The 15,906-nt window shown below is 43.2% G+C and overlaps 1 protein-coding gene across 2 annotated transcripts in view; it reads right to left on the bottom strand.

Moving 5' to 3' along the window:
• The window catches only part of SWAP70 (switching B cell complex subunit SWAP70), a 79,354-nt gene extending 68,270 nt beyond the window's left edge, over positions 1–11,084 (bottom strand). For both annotated transcript variants that reach the window (XM_082659947.1, XM_082659948.1), the window contains exon 1: positions 10,926–11,084. In XM_082659947.1, coding sequence (XP_082516073.1) covers positions 10,926–11,024 — 99 coding nt within the window. In that variant the 5' untranslated portion in view covers positions 11,025–11,084. The remainder of the gene's footprint in view (positions 1–10,925) is intronic.
• Between the last annotated feature and the right edge of the window lie 4,822 nt (positions 11,085–15,906).

The following is a 15,906-nucleotide window of genomic DNA, read 5'->3' as shown; positions in this document are numbered from 1 at the left end:
TGCAGGATTCGGATTCCAATGTGTTAATAATCATTGAGGGGATTACAATAACCCTCCTGGGGGGTGGGGCGGTGGGGGGGTCGGGGAATGAGAGGGCAAACTGAATAAGTGAGAAAAGGTTATTCAAAGCCTCTTCCGTCTCTAGCTTCCAGTTACTATGTACCTCTGGGACTGCAGTAAGACCCCAAAGGAAATACAAAATGGGGACCAGGAAGGTTAAGAGCCTCTGAGTCATAAGATTAGAAATGCACTGGCTATTAAGATGGAAGGCCACACACACAAAAGTGCCTCGTGGATTGCGTATTATCCTCAATAAAGCAAAAGTTTACATATGTTTCAAAAAAACAAAAACTTCCAGTCTATCTTACTGAAAAGTTTCTAGCAAGTAAGAAACGGAAAAAGGAAATAATCCAGAATCCATTATTACCATTTTAAGATGTTTGAATGTCTCTTACATGCTCTTTATTTGGAGAGCTGTCTTTACTGTTTCATTTTGGTGAGATGCAAAAAATATTTACAAAGACTTTCACAGGCTCGCTCCTAAGTCATGCTCTGGTTCTCTAAATGGGGTTTTTTTTTAATTAGATTTTTAGAACAGAAACAACTTTAACCACAGGGGTTAACAGAAACATAACACTAAAGATTAGGGAAGGAATACTATACATGCCAAATTCACAAGAATTAACCAAATCTTTTACATTGTGTTTCACACAATAAAAGCCCTTTACTGTAACTTGCTTCCTTTATATTTTCAACAGACCACTGGCCTGGCTCAATTACTTTTGTAACTAGCAAGATTAAAAATTTTTGAAGCTAAATGCCTACATGGGAACAGAACACATGACATTATTCACAAGATACGAAAATCAACCGCAGGGCAAAAATTAAAGAACATTTAGTTGAAAATCTATCATTGAGAAATGAATAAAGATTCAAACTACTCATGTTGTTCCTCAATTTTTTTTCATTTACATCCTCACTAGTTGTGAGCTCTCTTACTTCAAAAGGGCACAATTTAAAACAAAACAAAACCCTGCGTTTCTAAAAACAACAGGATAAGAGTGCAGAGCCAATAATCTTATTCAAGACATTTCCAGCACTGACATGTAATTCACACTGCAACCATAATTGTAAAGTAAAATTATAACAGACGTTGGAAAACTATCACTAGATTTTGCTATATTTAAGAAGACAACACTAACTATAACAGTAAGAGTACTAATTTTAAGGTACTTTTTTATTGAAGTATAGTTGATTTACAATGATCTGTTAGTTTCAGGTGTACAACAAAGTAATTCAGTTATATATATACAGATATATATTCTTTTTCAGGTTCTTTTCCCTTATAAGTTATTACAAAATATTGAATATACTATACATATTATGTATAGTAGTGTGCATATGTTAATCCCAACCTCCTAATTTATCCTTCCCTCCTCCTTTCCCTTTCGGTAGCCACAAGTTTGTTTTCTATGTCTGTGGGTCTGTTTCTGTTTTGTAAATAAGTTCATTTGTATTTTTTTTAAGATTCCACATATAAGTGATATAGGATATTTGTCTTTCTCTGTCTGGCTTACTTCATTTAGTATGATAATCTCTAGGTCCATCCATGTTGCTGCAAATGGCACTATTTCATTCTTTTTTATGGCTGAGTAATATTCCATTGTGTGTGTGTGTGTGTGTGTGTGTGTGTGTGTGTGTGTGTGTGTGTGTATACTACATCTTCTTTATTCATTCATCAATCAATAGGCATTGTAAACAGTGCTGCAACGAACACTGGGATGCATGTACCTCTTTGAATTACAGTTTTCTCCAGATATGTGCCCAGGAGTGAGATTGCTGGATCATATGGCAATTTTATTTTAAGGAACCTCCATACTGTTCTCCAAGTGGCTGCACCAACTTACATTCCCATCAACAGTGTAGGAGAGTTCAATTTTAAGGTACATTTTGATTTCTGGAAGGAATACAAAAAAAAACTAGTAACAATGGTTACCTCAGGGGCAGGTAACTAGTGTGGGCCAGGGGTTGGAGGAAACTTACTTTTCACTTTTGTAAATGCCCTTTAGTACATTATGAATTTTATACCATATGTATATATGAACTATTCAAAAAGTTTCTTTTTGATGTACATTTGTTTAAATGATAGGCTTCATCTCTTCAACTTCTTGGAATTGCATGTATTTCTAAGTAACACTGGAGATTTAGTATCTTTCTGCAAGACCATCAAAATTCTAAATAATCTGAAGATAATTTATAAACACCAATGGAGAAGAAAATAATTGTTGCTTCTCCTTCAAACAATATGTCCAATACCTATTTCCCTTATGACTTTTGTAAACTTACATACCTAAAAGTAACAATGTCTGTTTCAGATGGCATATTAATAAAGTTTACTAAAATATGGAATCCACACACAAATGTCCCTCATTAAAAAAAAAAAAAGACAAAAGAAGGGCACAAACATCAAAACCAAGGGAAAAACTGGTGGAAAAAAAGTTCAATAATGTTTACTCAGCCACCTACATATATGTAGCACCTTCCTATAGATATAAAGAAAAGTTTCCATCAAAATCTCTCCCAGTAGTTTTTAACTGAATTCAAGATGAACATAGACTTAAACTACAGTTTTTTCTAAGGAAGGGCTATTAATGAATACAAGTATAAAAGCAAGTAAAGAATGTGTTTCTGAAGATTTCTCTCCCACCATAAGCCTATTGCTATCTACTTCAGCAGCTGAAAAGTAGATCTCCACACAATTAGAACAAGCTTAACTTAAAACAATAACTTAGGGCTTCCCTGGTGGCGCAGTGGTTGAGAGTCCGCCTGCCAATGCAGGCGACACGGGTTCGGGCCCCGGTCCGGGAAGATCCCACATGCCGCAGAGCGGCTGGGCCCATGAGCCATGGCCGCTGAGACTGCACGTCCGGAGCCTGTACTCTGCAACGGGAGAGGCCACAACGGTGAGAGGCCCGCGTACCGCAAAAAAAAAAAAAAACAAGAAGAAACAATAACTTAGTTTAGTATCCCTCTGTGTTCCAGCCTGAAAAATAGTGACAGCAAATCAATGACAGTTTAAAAAATGAGTTGCGGGCTTCCCTGGTGGCACAGTGGTTAAGAATCCCCCTGCCAATTCAGGGGACACGGGTTCGAGCCCTGGCCCGGGAAGATCCCACATGCCACGAAGCAACTAAGCCCGTGTGCCACAACTACTGAGCCTGTGCTCTAGAACCCACATGCCACAACTACTGAAGCACACGCGCCTAGAGCCCGTGCTCCACAATAATAGAGGCCGCCGCAATGAGAAGCCCGTGCACCTCAACAAAGAGTAACCCCTGCTCGCCGAAACCAGAGAAAAGCCCACGTGCAGCAATGAAGACCCAACACAGCCAAAAATAAAAATAAATAAATTCATTTAAAAAAAATGAGTTGCCTTTTAAAAATCCAATTACAGATTAAGCTAATATAGCTGATGACTGCTATGGGGGTGCACAGGCTGACTGTGCGGGTGGAGACCTATACAGCTACAACTCAGGTAGGGAGCCAGAAATGCCACAACTGGAGCCAAAGAGACAGAGGTCCCCTGGAGAGGGTGCACAAATTGCCAGGAGGAAGCTCAAGGAAATCACAGGGAATGTGGAAGAAAGAATCAAGGTAAGGAAAGTGAGGCAGAGTTGGTTCCCTATTTGTTGGAGGGCATGGAGGTGATAAGGGGTGTTCTTTAATGAAGATCAAGATATTGACCTGCAATGATCTCATGCCCAGCTGTTTTAACAAGAAACGCCACTGTGGCTAGAGCAGGGGTCCCCAACCCCCAGGCTGCAGACCAGTACCGGTCCGCAGCCTGTTAGGAACTGGCCGCACAGCAGGAAGTGAGTGGCACGCAAGCAAAGCTTCATCTGCCATTCCCATCGCTCCCCACTGTTCGCATTACCACCTGAACCATCCCCCGCCGCCGCCCTGTGGAAATACTGTCTTCCACAAAACCAGTCCCTACTGCCAAAAAGGTTGAGGACTGCTGGACTAGAGGACAGCCCAACATCTGCTTCTATAGTAGCTTATGTAAGTCACAAGTAGTTTTTAAATTCTGTGTTCTGTATTTTTATCTTATTGTTAAGTTTAATGAAAATCTATGTTTGCCTCAACAAATATCTTTTATTTTTAATAAATTTTTTTGTCTGTGTTGGGTCTTCATTGCTGCACACGGGCTTTCTCTAGTTGCGGCAAGCGGGGGCTACTCTTTGTTGCAGTGTGCAGGCTTCTCATTGCAGTGGCTTCTCTTGTTGCAGAGCATGGGCTCTAGGTGCACGGGCTTCAGTATTTGTGGCACGTGGGCTCAGTAGTTGTGGCTCACGGGCTCTAGAGCACAGGCTCAGAAGTTGTGGCTCTCGGGCTTAGTTGCTCCATGGCATGCGGGATCTTCCCAGGGATCGAACCTGTGTCCCCTGCATTGGCAGGCGGATTCTTAACCACTGCACCACCAGGGAAGTCCCAACAAATATCTTTCTTATGTTAATTTTTTCTTTGTATTTTAAGTTTCAAAATTTATACAGATGGTAATTTTTGTTTTACTCAAAAATATGCTATTACTCTTCAATAAGTGGTCCTGGGAAAACTGGACAGCTACATATAAAAGAATGAAATTAGAACACTCCCTAACACCATACACAAAAATAAACTCAAAATGATTAAAGACCTAAATGTAAGGCCAGATACTATAAAACTCTTAGAGGAAAACATAGGCAGAACACTCTATGACATAAATCACAGCAAGATCCTTTTTGACCCACCTCCTAGAGAAATGGAAATAAAAACAAAAATAAACAAATGGGACCTAATGAAACTTAAAAGCTTTTGCAAAGTAAAGGAAACCATAAACAAGACGAAAAGACAACCCTCAGAATGGGAGAAAATATTTGTAAATTAAGCAACTGATGAAGGCTTAATCTCCTTTAATATGAGCTGCTCAATATCAAAAAAACAAGCAACCCAATCCAAAAATGGATGGAAGACATAAACAGACATTTCTCCAAAGAAGATATACAGATTGCCAACAAACACATGAAAGGATGCTCAACATCACTAATCACTAGAGAAATGCAAATCAAAACTACAATGAGGGGCTTCCCTGGTGGCGCAGTGGTTGAGAGTCTGCCTGCCGATGCAGGGGACACGGGTTTGTGCCCCGGTCCAGGAAAATCCCACATGCCGCGGAGCGGCTGGGCCCGTGAGCCATGGCCGCTGAGCCTGTGCTCCGCAATGGGAGAGACCACAACAGGGAGAGGCCCGTGTACAGAAAAAAAAAAAAGAAAAAAAACTACAATGAGGTATCACCTCATACCAGTCAGAATGGCCATCATCAAAAAATCTACAAACAATAAATGCTGGAGAGGGTGTGGAGAAAAGGAAATCCTCTTGCACTGTTGATGGGAATGTAAATTGATACAGCCACTATGGAGAACAGTATGGAGGTTCCTTAAACTAAAAATAGAACTACCATATGACCCAGCAATCCCAGTACTGGGGATATACCCTGAGAAAACCATAATTCAAAAAGAGTCATGTACCACAGTGTTCACTGCAGCTCTATTTACAATAGCCAGGTCATGGAAGCAACCTAAGTGTCCATTGACAGATGAATGGATAAAGAAGATGTGGCTCATATATACAATGGAATATTACTCAGCCATAAAAAGGAACGATATTGAGTTATTTGTAGTGAGGTGGATGGACCTAGAGACTGTCATACAGAGTGAAGTAAGTCAGAAAGAGAAAAACAAATACCTTAGGCTAACACATATATATGGAATCTAAAAAAAAAAATGGTTCTGAAGAACCTAGGGGCAGGACAGGAATAAAGACGCAGACGTAGAGAATGGACTTGAGGACACGGGGAGGGGGAAGGGTAAGCTGGGACGAAGTGAGAGAGCGGCATGGACATATATACACTACCAAATGTAAAACAGATAGCTAGTAGGAAGCAGCCGCATAGCACAGGGAGATCAGCTTGGTGCTTTGTGACCACCTAGAGGGGTGGGATAGGGAGGGTGGGAGGGAGATGCAAGAGGGAGGAGATATGGGGATATATGTATACGTATAGCTGATTCACTTTGTTATACAGCAGAAACTAACACACCATTGTAAAGCAATTATACTCCAATAAAGATGTTTTAAAAATGCTATTAGTTAATAATAAAATTTAGGTATAAAAAATAAGCTTTTTGACTTGTGGTTGCCAAGCAGAAGGCGAGGTGAGAGAGGGATGGTTTGGGAGTTTGGGATTAGCAGATGCAAACTATTATATATAGAATGGATAAACAACGAGGTCCTACTGTACAGCACAGGGAACTATATTTAATATCCTGTGATAAACCATAATAGAAAATATGAAAAAGAATGTATATATGTATAACTGAATCACTCTGCTATACAGCAGAAATTAACACAACACTCTAAATCAACTATACTTCAATAAAGTAAATTTTTAAAATTAAAAAAAAAATTTTTTTAAATAAGCTTTTTGGGGACTTCCCTGGTGGCACAATGGTTAAGAATCCGCCTGCCAATGCAGGGGACACGGGTTCGAGCCCTGGTCCGTGAAGACCCTACATGCCCTGGAACAACTAAGCCCAGGCGCCAAAACTACTGAGCCTGCGCTCTAGAGCCCGCAAGCCACAACTGCTGAAGCCCGTGCACCTAGAGCCCGTGCTCCGCAACGAGAGAAGCCACTGTAATGAGAAGCCCTCGCACTGCAAGGAAAACCCAACACAGCCAAAAGAAAAACAGTAAGATTTTTGTACTAAACTGGGGGCCCTCAAGGAAAATATTTACTAATTATAGCAGTGACCCAAACACATTTATCTAAATGAGTACTGTACTGCAAAGAAATCTCCTTAAAAGTCAAAAATAAATTTATTCCCAAGATGATGCCAATACTCCAAACTTTTCACAACTTCTCTTCACAAAAGAAGAAATACTGTAGTTTATGAGCTACGGCAGGGAAGAATCAATATCATTACTTTACAATCTCCAAAATATATGTACATAATAATAATAAATTAACTCTCAAAGATAACAGACGATGTTTTCCTTGAAAATCTCTTCTTCCTCAGCACCAGTGTTGCCCCAAAGTGGTTCTTATATCCCATTTCTGGTCCCCTGGCTTCCATTCTTCCTCTCACCACCTACTGTAGCCATTCCCCAAGGCCACTGTTGAACCTCTTCTCTCCTTTTTCCAAGCTTCAACTACCAAGATCCTGTACCAACAGCCCCACACTTACCCAAGGACATCATCTCCAGGTAAATATCCATCCATCAAAAACTCTTTCTTGGGCTTCCCTGGTGGCGCAGTGGTTGAGGGTCTGCCTGCTGATGCAGGGGACGTGGGTTCGTACCCTGGTCCGGGAAGATTCCACATGCCGCAGAGCGGCTGGGCCCGTGAGCCATGGCCGCTGAGCCTGCGCGTCCGGAGCCTGTGCTCCGCAACGGGAGAGGCCACAACAGTGAGAGGCCCGCATACCGCAAAAAAGAAAAAAAAAAAAAAACTCTTTCTTATACATACACACAAACACACTCATATCCTACACTCCAATCAAAATCAGTTACACAGAAGTCCCTATAAATGCCTGATTAATTCCTGTGGCCTGCAGTTGTTCACAGGGATCCCTTAGAGCTAAAAGTAGTCAATAAATACCCATTGAAAGAAAGAAAGAAAGAATGAATGAATGAATGAATAGGATGGGCTTAATCCTCCTCCCATTTCCACATAATCACATTCTAGCTTTCTTCAGAGGCAATTTCAAAGCTTTTTCATGAAGTAATTCCACCAGTAAAAAGTACTGGTCTTGGGCTTCCCTGGTGGCGCAGTGGTTGAGAGTCCGCCTGCTGACGCAGGGGACACGGGTTCCTGCCCCGGTCCGGGAAGATCCCACATGCCGCGGAGCGGCTGGGTCCATGAGCCACGGCCGCTGAGCCTGCGCGTCCGGAGCCTGTGCTCCACGACGGGAGAGGCCACAACAGTGAGAGGCCCGCGTACCGCAAAAAAAAAAAAAAAAAAAAAAAGTACTGGTCTCTTCCTCTAAAATCTCATGGGCTCTTATCTTCTATCACATTCATCATGGGCTCTTATCTTCTATCACATTCAACATCTTCCTCTCCATAGTATTCCTGTACTTCTTATCTCTACCACGAGATCTTACATTTTTTAAGGATAGGGTAATTGTCTAAGTAATATAATCTATATATATACACAGAAAGGCAGAGAGAGACTTCTCTAACGGTTGCCTATTCTTTTAGTTTGCCTACCAACATTTAAACTCTTTGAATGCAAAAATTCATGTTTCTTTTTCCCCCACCTTCACTATCATATCACCCTTAGAATTAGGCACAGTATCTAACACATGAAGTGTCACCACTCACGTCAAAAACTGTGAAGGTAATTCAAAAAGACAAGTGTCCAAAGTATTTTAAAATGCCCATACAGTTTTCCAAAGCAATAAATTTTAACCTCATTTTGGGTATGTAATTTTTAGTCTGCTATTTAATAAATCAATTGTATGATATTTTCTCCAAGGAGATATTAACTCTTAAGAGCCTAAAAATACTGATCTTTTTATAAAATTAGTATGGTAATTTACACAAAGTATATGCAAAAGGTTATTTATGAACAAATGAATGAATGAGCAAATTAAGGCAAAAACTCTATTCCTAGCCAATGGATCAATGAACGTCGAACTTCAGAGTCAAAACTCCAAAAAGGAGAGAACTAAATAGAAACTTTTTAATATTTCCAATTCCAGAAACACTGGCAAGATGAACAGAACTGAATCAATCCCGAAATCTCTCAGTTAAGCAGACAAAGAGACAAAATACAACGACACATTTGCATTATCAACATCCTGTGGGTAAAAGCTATGCACTAGGATTTAATACTTCCTGCCAAGCCCACAGTCAAGAATCCTCTGGACACTTTTTCCATAAGCAGCCACAAAGACAATTTTGAATGGTGTACAAGAAAAGTAATAGAAAATATTTCGTTAATGCCATCAATTGGAAGAGAAAAAAATGAAAAAATAGTGAAAACAAACAGAAACCAAATAGTCAAATGGTAACCCTAAATCGAACATCATAATTAAATGTAATTGGTCTAAACACACCAATTAAAAGATTGTTAGAATGGATTAAAAAAAAAAAACAAGACCCAACTACATGCCATCTACAAGAAACTCACTTTAAACATAGTGGTATAGGTAAATTAAAAGTAAAAACAGTGAAGAGTAAAATGCAACTCTATTCATAATCACCAAAAAATGGAAATAACACAAATGTTCTTCAAGGGTGAATGGATTAACTATGGTACAACCATACAATGGAATATTACTTAGCAATAAAATGAATTATTGATACACAACAACATAGGTGAATCTCTAAGGCATTATGCTGAGCAAAAGAAGTCACTGTCAAAAGGTTACATACTGTATGACTCCATTTTTATGACACTGTAGAAGAGACAAAACTATAGCAATTAAGAACAGATCATTGATTGCCAGCAGTTGAGGAAGAGGGGGGCAGCATGAGGGAACTTTTGGGGATGATGGAACCCTGATTTTGGTAGTAGTTATACAAATCTATATATGTTAAAACTCAGAACCATCCACCAAAATAGTCAATTTTACTCTATGTAAATTTTAAAAATAAAGTCAAATAAAGATTAAATGGATGATCTCTATGAAACCTTCCAGACTATGTTTTTATGAATGAGAAAAAAAAGAGAAGGGTAAAAGGAAAACAGGCAGAATGCTAAGTCCTACTGGCATAAAAGCCACTAGTCATGAGAACCTCCTGATTACTGCACAAAATATACAAAGCAAACTCAATCTTCAGAAATTCACTCCCAGAAGAGGCTAAGAAAACCAGACATTCAGATCCAAAATGTGTATATTTTTAAATGTCTATGAATGGCTCTTCTTGTCTGTTTCCATATTTTACACTTTCAAGAAGCTGCCAATTTCTCCTGGCTAAATGCCACTTACCCTGCTTGGGGTTACTCAATTTACAAGCATTCCTTTATTTATACCTTATACGCTCATTTAATGATGGGGTCTTTGGCAGTCACAATAAAGACTCTGCAAAAGCACTTGCTTTTGCAAAGTGCCAGATCAGAGCTTCTCACCCGGAAACTAAGGTCCCTGCGGCACACGGCACACCCTCGATTCGTTCCAGACCTGAGGACGCTAGGTCTTCCTCCCTAGTCGGAAAGGGTACCCCACCGCCAAAGCGCCCCAAAATTGGAGGCCGCTGCGGGCCAGGCTCTGGGGCACTTCTCTCTTCTCGGAACTGCCTGGTTGCCTGGAGGGCATTTGGCCGTTTTGAGAACTGCCCCGGTGCAGAGCGTGCCCCTTAGAGGGCTCTGACCAGTCACCTTGGGCAAGTCCCTTCCTCTCCCAGAGCAGGGAGGAAACTTTGGATAGGTTTCCTAAGGGAGCTTCCCACCGCCCTCTCCGAGTCAAACTTTCTGGGCCTCCCGCGCCAACAGGGAGACCGGCTCGCCCCTCAGAGCCCCCCACCCGCGCCGTCCCTTGCTCACCAGGAGCCCTGAGGGAACTAACGCACCGGTCCGAGCGCGAGGCCCGAAAGCAAGAGGGAGGCGAAAAATGCCAAATCCCGGTCTCGGCTCCCCCCACCCCGAGCACCAGGAGCCCTGAGGGAACTAACGCACCGGTCCGACCGCGAGGCCCGAAAGCAAGAGGGAGGCGAAAAATGCCAAATCCCGGTCTCGGCTCCCTCCACCCCGAGCAGGCCGCTCGGCCGCATTCCGGTCCGCCATCCCCTATGGTCACCGCCCGCCTGCCCGCTTCCACCCGGTGGTAGTAGAGCACGCGCCGGGTAGGGGCGAGTGCGGGCCCGCGGTAGGCGGGTGCGCCCACCTTGAGCTGGGACTTCGAGACCTTGCCGCTGTGGTCCAGGTCGAGCGCGGTGAAAGCATGCCAGATGGCCTTGAGCAGCTCGTCCTTCAAGCCCCCCATGGCCGCGGCCCTGCTACCCCGGCTGCCGCGACTGTCCCGCCAGCCACTCGGCGCGTCCGACGCCCCTTGGCCTCTGCCGCCACCGCCCGCCGCGCTGTCACCTGACAGCGGCAGACCCCGCCCCCGCCAGGCCCCGCCCACTCGGCGCCCGCGGCGAACCGCGCTGTGCAGCTGGAGCTCTGGGTCCGGTGGTCTGCCTCTCCCTGAGAGTCCAGCGTCCCACAGTGAAAAATGGAGCCCTGCTCCTGACCCGGGGACGGGGTCACTGTCTGAGGAGGCCAGACAAGATTCCCAAAAGTCCCCGATCAGGGGCTCAAATGCTGGCACAGTACCTAGTGGGAGAGGAGGGGAAGGGGAAGCAGGGAAGGGCCTCGAGGGAAGTCGGTTCATGCATTTCGCAAACGTCTCTTGATGCCTACTGTGTAGTGGTCTCCGGGGGCAAAGAGTTGAGGTTTAAGGTGGGTTTAGAAATCAGAGGGTCAGACAACCTTTTCTAACTCTCAGCTGTTGAGGGACAGTTCACAATTTAGGAAGGGTTTGATGTGGGTAATGCTGCTGTTTCCTGATATTTCTGTGCTTGCATAATAGGAGATCTGGAAGGACCCCAGCAAATCACTCCACCCATCTTACTAATCAGAATGGTTGGACCATTCAAAAGAACCTATCTGTGCCCGGAAGAGGGTCCTCCTCATTGCAGATGTTCATTTGATATCTGTTAACAATGATCACTTGACCTCTTTGGGCTTCAAATGTTCCACGTATGAAATGAGCGTGGTTGCTCCAGATGTTCTGGAAGGGTTCTCCTAGTGCTCACCTCCTAAGATAATAAATATTGCTGGCTGACTCCAGTCTGATTAAGTCACCAGGCACAGTGCCTTGCATCTCCAATCCAAGACCAAATCTGGACAAAATGGATAGAAAAACAAATACCAAGAGTTTTCAAAGGGAAACGGTTCTCAGATGAAGTTTGGTTTTGTTTTCCTCTTTTATGTTCCTAAATGCACATATATGAACTTTATTAAAAGGAAAAGGGCATCATTAAAAGGAAGGGGGATTTGGAAAAGAGCAGAAAAGGAAGGAGCAGCTTCAGTGAGCTTCAGGCCAAACGGAACTTGGTGGGGCAGAGGAAAGGATGGCCCAGTTGAAGGGAAGGGGCAAAAGCAGAGGGACTGTCAGTCTCTCACTGTGAGGGCCCTAGAGACCCCACTTCTCCATTTGTCAGGGCTTTTCTTGCTCTGCCAGAATCCAGTCTCTATCAATGATCTTCCCCAACTCCAGCTCAAGTCTGCCAGTCAACAGAAACACATGATTTAACCTCTAATTTCTTCATGCCAACTCAGCTTTCCCTAGGTAGTGACAAAAAAGAAACCCTCCTAATTCTCAAGGTTCAGATTAACCACTAGATGACACTCCTTCTCTCTCTGTATCTGGAAGCACCAAAAAGATATTTCAAAGCTTTGTGGTGGGGGGTGGGGGTCACATGACCAGTACATTCTGAACTTTCAAATTCCTACTTCTTGAACTTCCCTGGTGGAGCAGTGGTTAAGAATCTGCCTGCCAATGCAGGGGACAAGGGTTCGAGCCCTGGTCCGGGAAGATTCCACATGCCATAGAGCAACTAAGCCCGTGTGCCACAACTACAGAGCCTGCACTCTAGAGCCTGCAAGCCACAGCTACTGAGCCCATGTGCCACAACTACTGAAGCCCGCGTGCCTAGAGCCTGTGCTCTGCAACAAGAGAAGCCACCACAATGAGAAACCTGTGCACCGCATTGAAGAGTAGCCCTTGCTCGCCGCAACTAGAGAAAAGCCCGCGCACAGCAACAAAGACCCAACGCAGCCATAAATAAATAAATAAATAAATAAATGTATATTAAAAAAAAAAATTCCTACTTCTTCCACAATCCCCACTCTCATAATCTGAACAAATTTTAAAGCAAAATGATGTCATGGAAGGAGCTGTGCTTTGGAACCTAACACATTATATTAATTATCTACTGCTGTGTAACCAACTAACCCAAAATTTAGCAGCTTAAAATAATAATAAACATTATCTCATATTTTCTGTGGGTCCAGAATTTAAAGGCCATATAGTTCTGGCTTGAGGTCTCCTGAGAGGTTTCAGTCAGGATATGGGACTGTAGTCATCTGAAGGGGAGGCTGTTGCTGTAGAAATTACTTGTACCATGGCTCACCCACATGGACTTGTTCACAAAAGGCCTCAGTTCCTCCCTGTATGGGTCCACCTACAGGCTACTTGAGTGTCCTTACAACATGTCAGCTGGCTTTTCCCAGAGCAGGTGGTCTAAAAAAGAGAAAGGTGGAAGCTGCAATGTCTTTTATGATCCTGCCTCAAAAGTCACTTATCATCATTTCTGTAATATTCTACTGATTACTCAGGTCAGACCTATTTAAGGTGGGAGGGGAAATACAAAAGAGCGTGAGTATCAGAAGGCAAGAACCACTGGGACCCATCTTGGAAGCTGGCTACCACACGGATGTAGGGCAGAATCCAGACTCCACCATTTGCTTACCTATGAGCAAATATGAGGCTTCATTTCTTCATATGTAAAGTGGAAATGCTAATATTTATCTTGCAAAACTGTGACGAGGCTTAAATGAGACACTAGTACACATATGAGACACAGCATCCTGGTACCAGGCAACTGTTGATATTTGGCTCATGTGGTAGTTCTGTGCGGTGTCAATTTAACTAAACTGAAATTCAGTTCCCCAAATTTCCCTTCCCAGTCTGGTTCCAAGATAGGATTGGTCACAAGAGAAATTTGTGTAAGATTTGAAAGGAGCAAGTGAAGCAGCAGCCCTTGTGCTCTGAAGATGCCAGGTACCAGCTGCGGATTGTAAACTTGTTACTGACCTGCTGGCACACTGTTGGTGCAGAGCAGCAACTGGTCCCCAGCTCCTCCAGCTCCCACCACATCTCCTATTTCAGCTTCTCCAAGCCCCTGGGGCAAGGCACACATGTAGTTCTATGGTAAATGCATCAACTTCTCCTACAGACCACCTGCATCAGCAGCATGAGAGACAGCTATGGGTTCCGTTTTGTCCTCATAGCTTCCAGTTTGTCCTTGTGGATCCTAGTGTGCCCTCACTCTCCCCCAGTTCAATCCAAGCTGTCTTCCTGACTGCTAGCCCTGATGACCTATCAGTTTCAGGCCATTTCTGGATGCAGAGGCTACAGCCTTCCACAGAATTCTTCAGCAGTTTTCCTTTGTGATCCCTGGTTAGTTTCCTTTGATCCTCCAGCCATCTCCTTCCAGACTTTTTCTCCCTCAGCTTTTCCTACAATTGTGCTGTATTTAATCCCTGTGATGAATCCTGTATTCCTTAGTGGTGCTGCTTCCCTGACCAGCCCCTAACTGATACTGAAATTTGTGAAGTTTGATACTGTTAACAAAAAGCATGTGTTACTGGCTTTGGGCAGGGGGGTGGCAGAAGCTAAAAGGATCTCAAGGGAAGGTTTGAAAGACAGTGAGGGAATTGTTGTTGAAAGTTGCTGCTTTGAGTTGAATTGTCTCTCCCCAAAATTCACATGTTTAAGTCTTAATCTCCAGTGTCTCAGATGAAGTTTTACAGAGGTAATCCAGTTAAAATGAGGTCATTAGGGTGGGCCCTAATCCAATATGACTGGTATCCTTATAAAAAGAGGAAATTTGGACACAAACACACAGGAAGAATGACATGTGAACATGAAGACAGAAATCAGGGTGATGGGTCTACAAGCCAAGGAACACCAGAGATAGCCAGCAAATCACCAGAAGCTAGGAGACAGGCATGGAAAAGATTCTTCCTCATAGCTTTTTGAAGGGACAAACCCTGCTGGTAGCTTGATCTTGTATTTCTAGCTTCCAAACTGTGAGACAATAAATTTCTGTTGTTTAAGCCACCAGTTTGTGGCATGTTATCATGGCACCCCTAGCAAACTAATAGAGTTATAGCTGGTAAAAAGTTTGGCAACACTGTTGCCTGAGATAATGTAAAAACTAGGAAGAGTATCTAATAAAAACTAGTAAAGATACTTAATGATCTTGTGGATCTGGCTAAGGAGATTTCCAATCATAACATTGAAATTGCCAACTGGCTTCTACTATTTCTCTAAGACACAATACAAAAAGGGAGTTGAACTAAGTTTGAATTGTTCAATTTTCAAGTAGAATCTAGAGGGACTGTAAAGGAGCCAAGATATGCTGGTTTCAAAAATAAAATTCTTCCTAATCCCCAGTCTCTCCTGGTAACCAACAAGGAGCACTAGGCCTGCCAGTGAGCTCTATCGAGCTCTCATCTTATCTTGGCCAAAGGTCTGTGTCGAAGAAAAAAATCAACTGATAGTCAATCTAAGAAAGAAATGGAAGATTTTATTCAAGCCAACCTGAGGATTATAATGCAGGAAGCAGTCTCGCAGAAAGCTCTGAGGACTGTTCTGCCTGTTACAGGTCAAAGCACAGGTATATAAGTTTTTGAGACAAAGGGTTCTACACCAAAAGACATACTGACAGTGGACACAATCAGATCTGCACATACGAAGAGGGTCATCATGACCCCTTATAAGATTAAGAAGGAAAACATTCTCCTAGGGCTTCCCTGGTGGTGCAGTGGTTAAGAATCCGCCTGCCTATGCAGGGGACATGGGTTCCACCTCTGGTCTGAGAAGATCTCACGTGCCGCGGAGCAACTAAGCCCGTGCGCCACAACTACTGAGCCTGCACTCTAGAGCCCGCGAACCACAACTGCTGAGCCCATGTGCCACAACTACTGAAGCCTGCGCACCTAGAGCCCGTACTCCACAATGAGAAGCCACCGCAATGAGAAGCCCGCACACCACAACGAAGAGTAGTCCCCGCTCACCACAACTAGAGAAAGCC

This window comes from Grampus griseus (genome assembly GCF_964374135.1).
Source record: "Grampus griseus genome assembly, chromosome: 8".
Lineage (NCBI taxonomy): Eukaryota > Metazoa > Chordata > Mammalia > Artiodactyla > Delphinidae > Grampus > Grampus griseus.
Note: the sequence above shows the minus strand (reverse complement) of the source record. Positions and strands in the feature narration are given on the sequence as shown.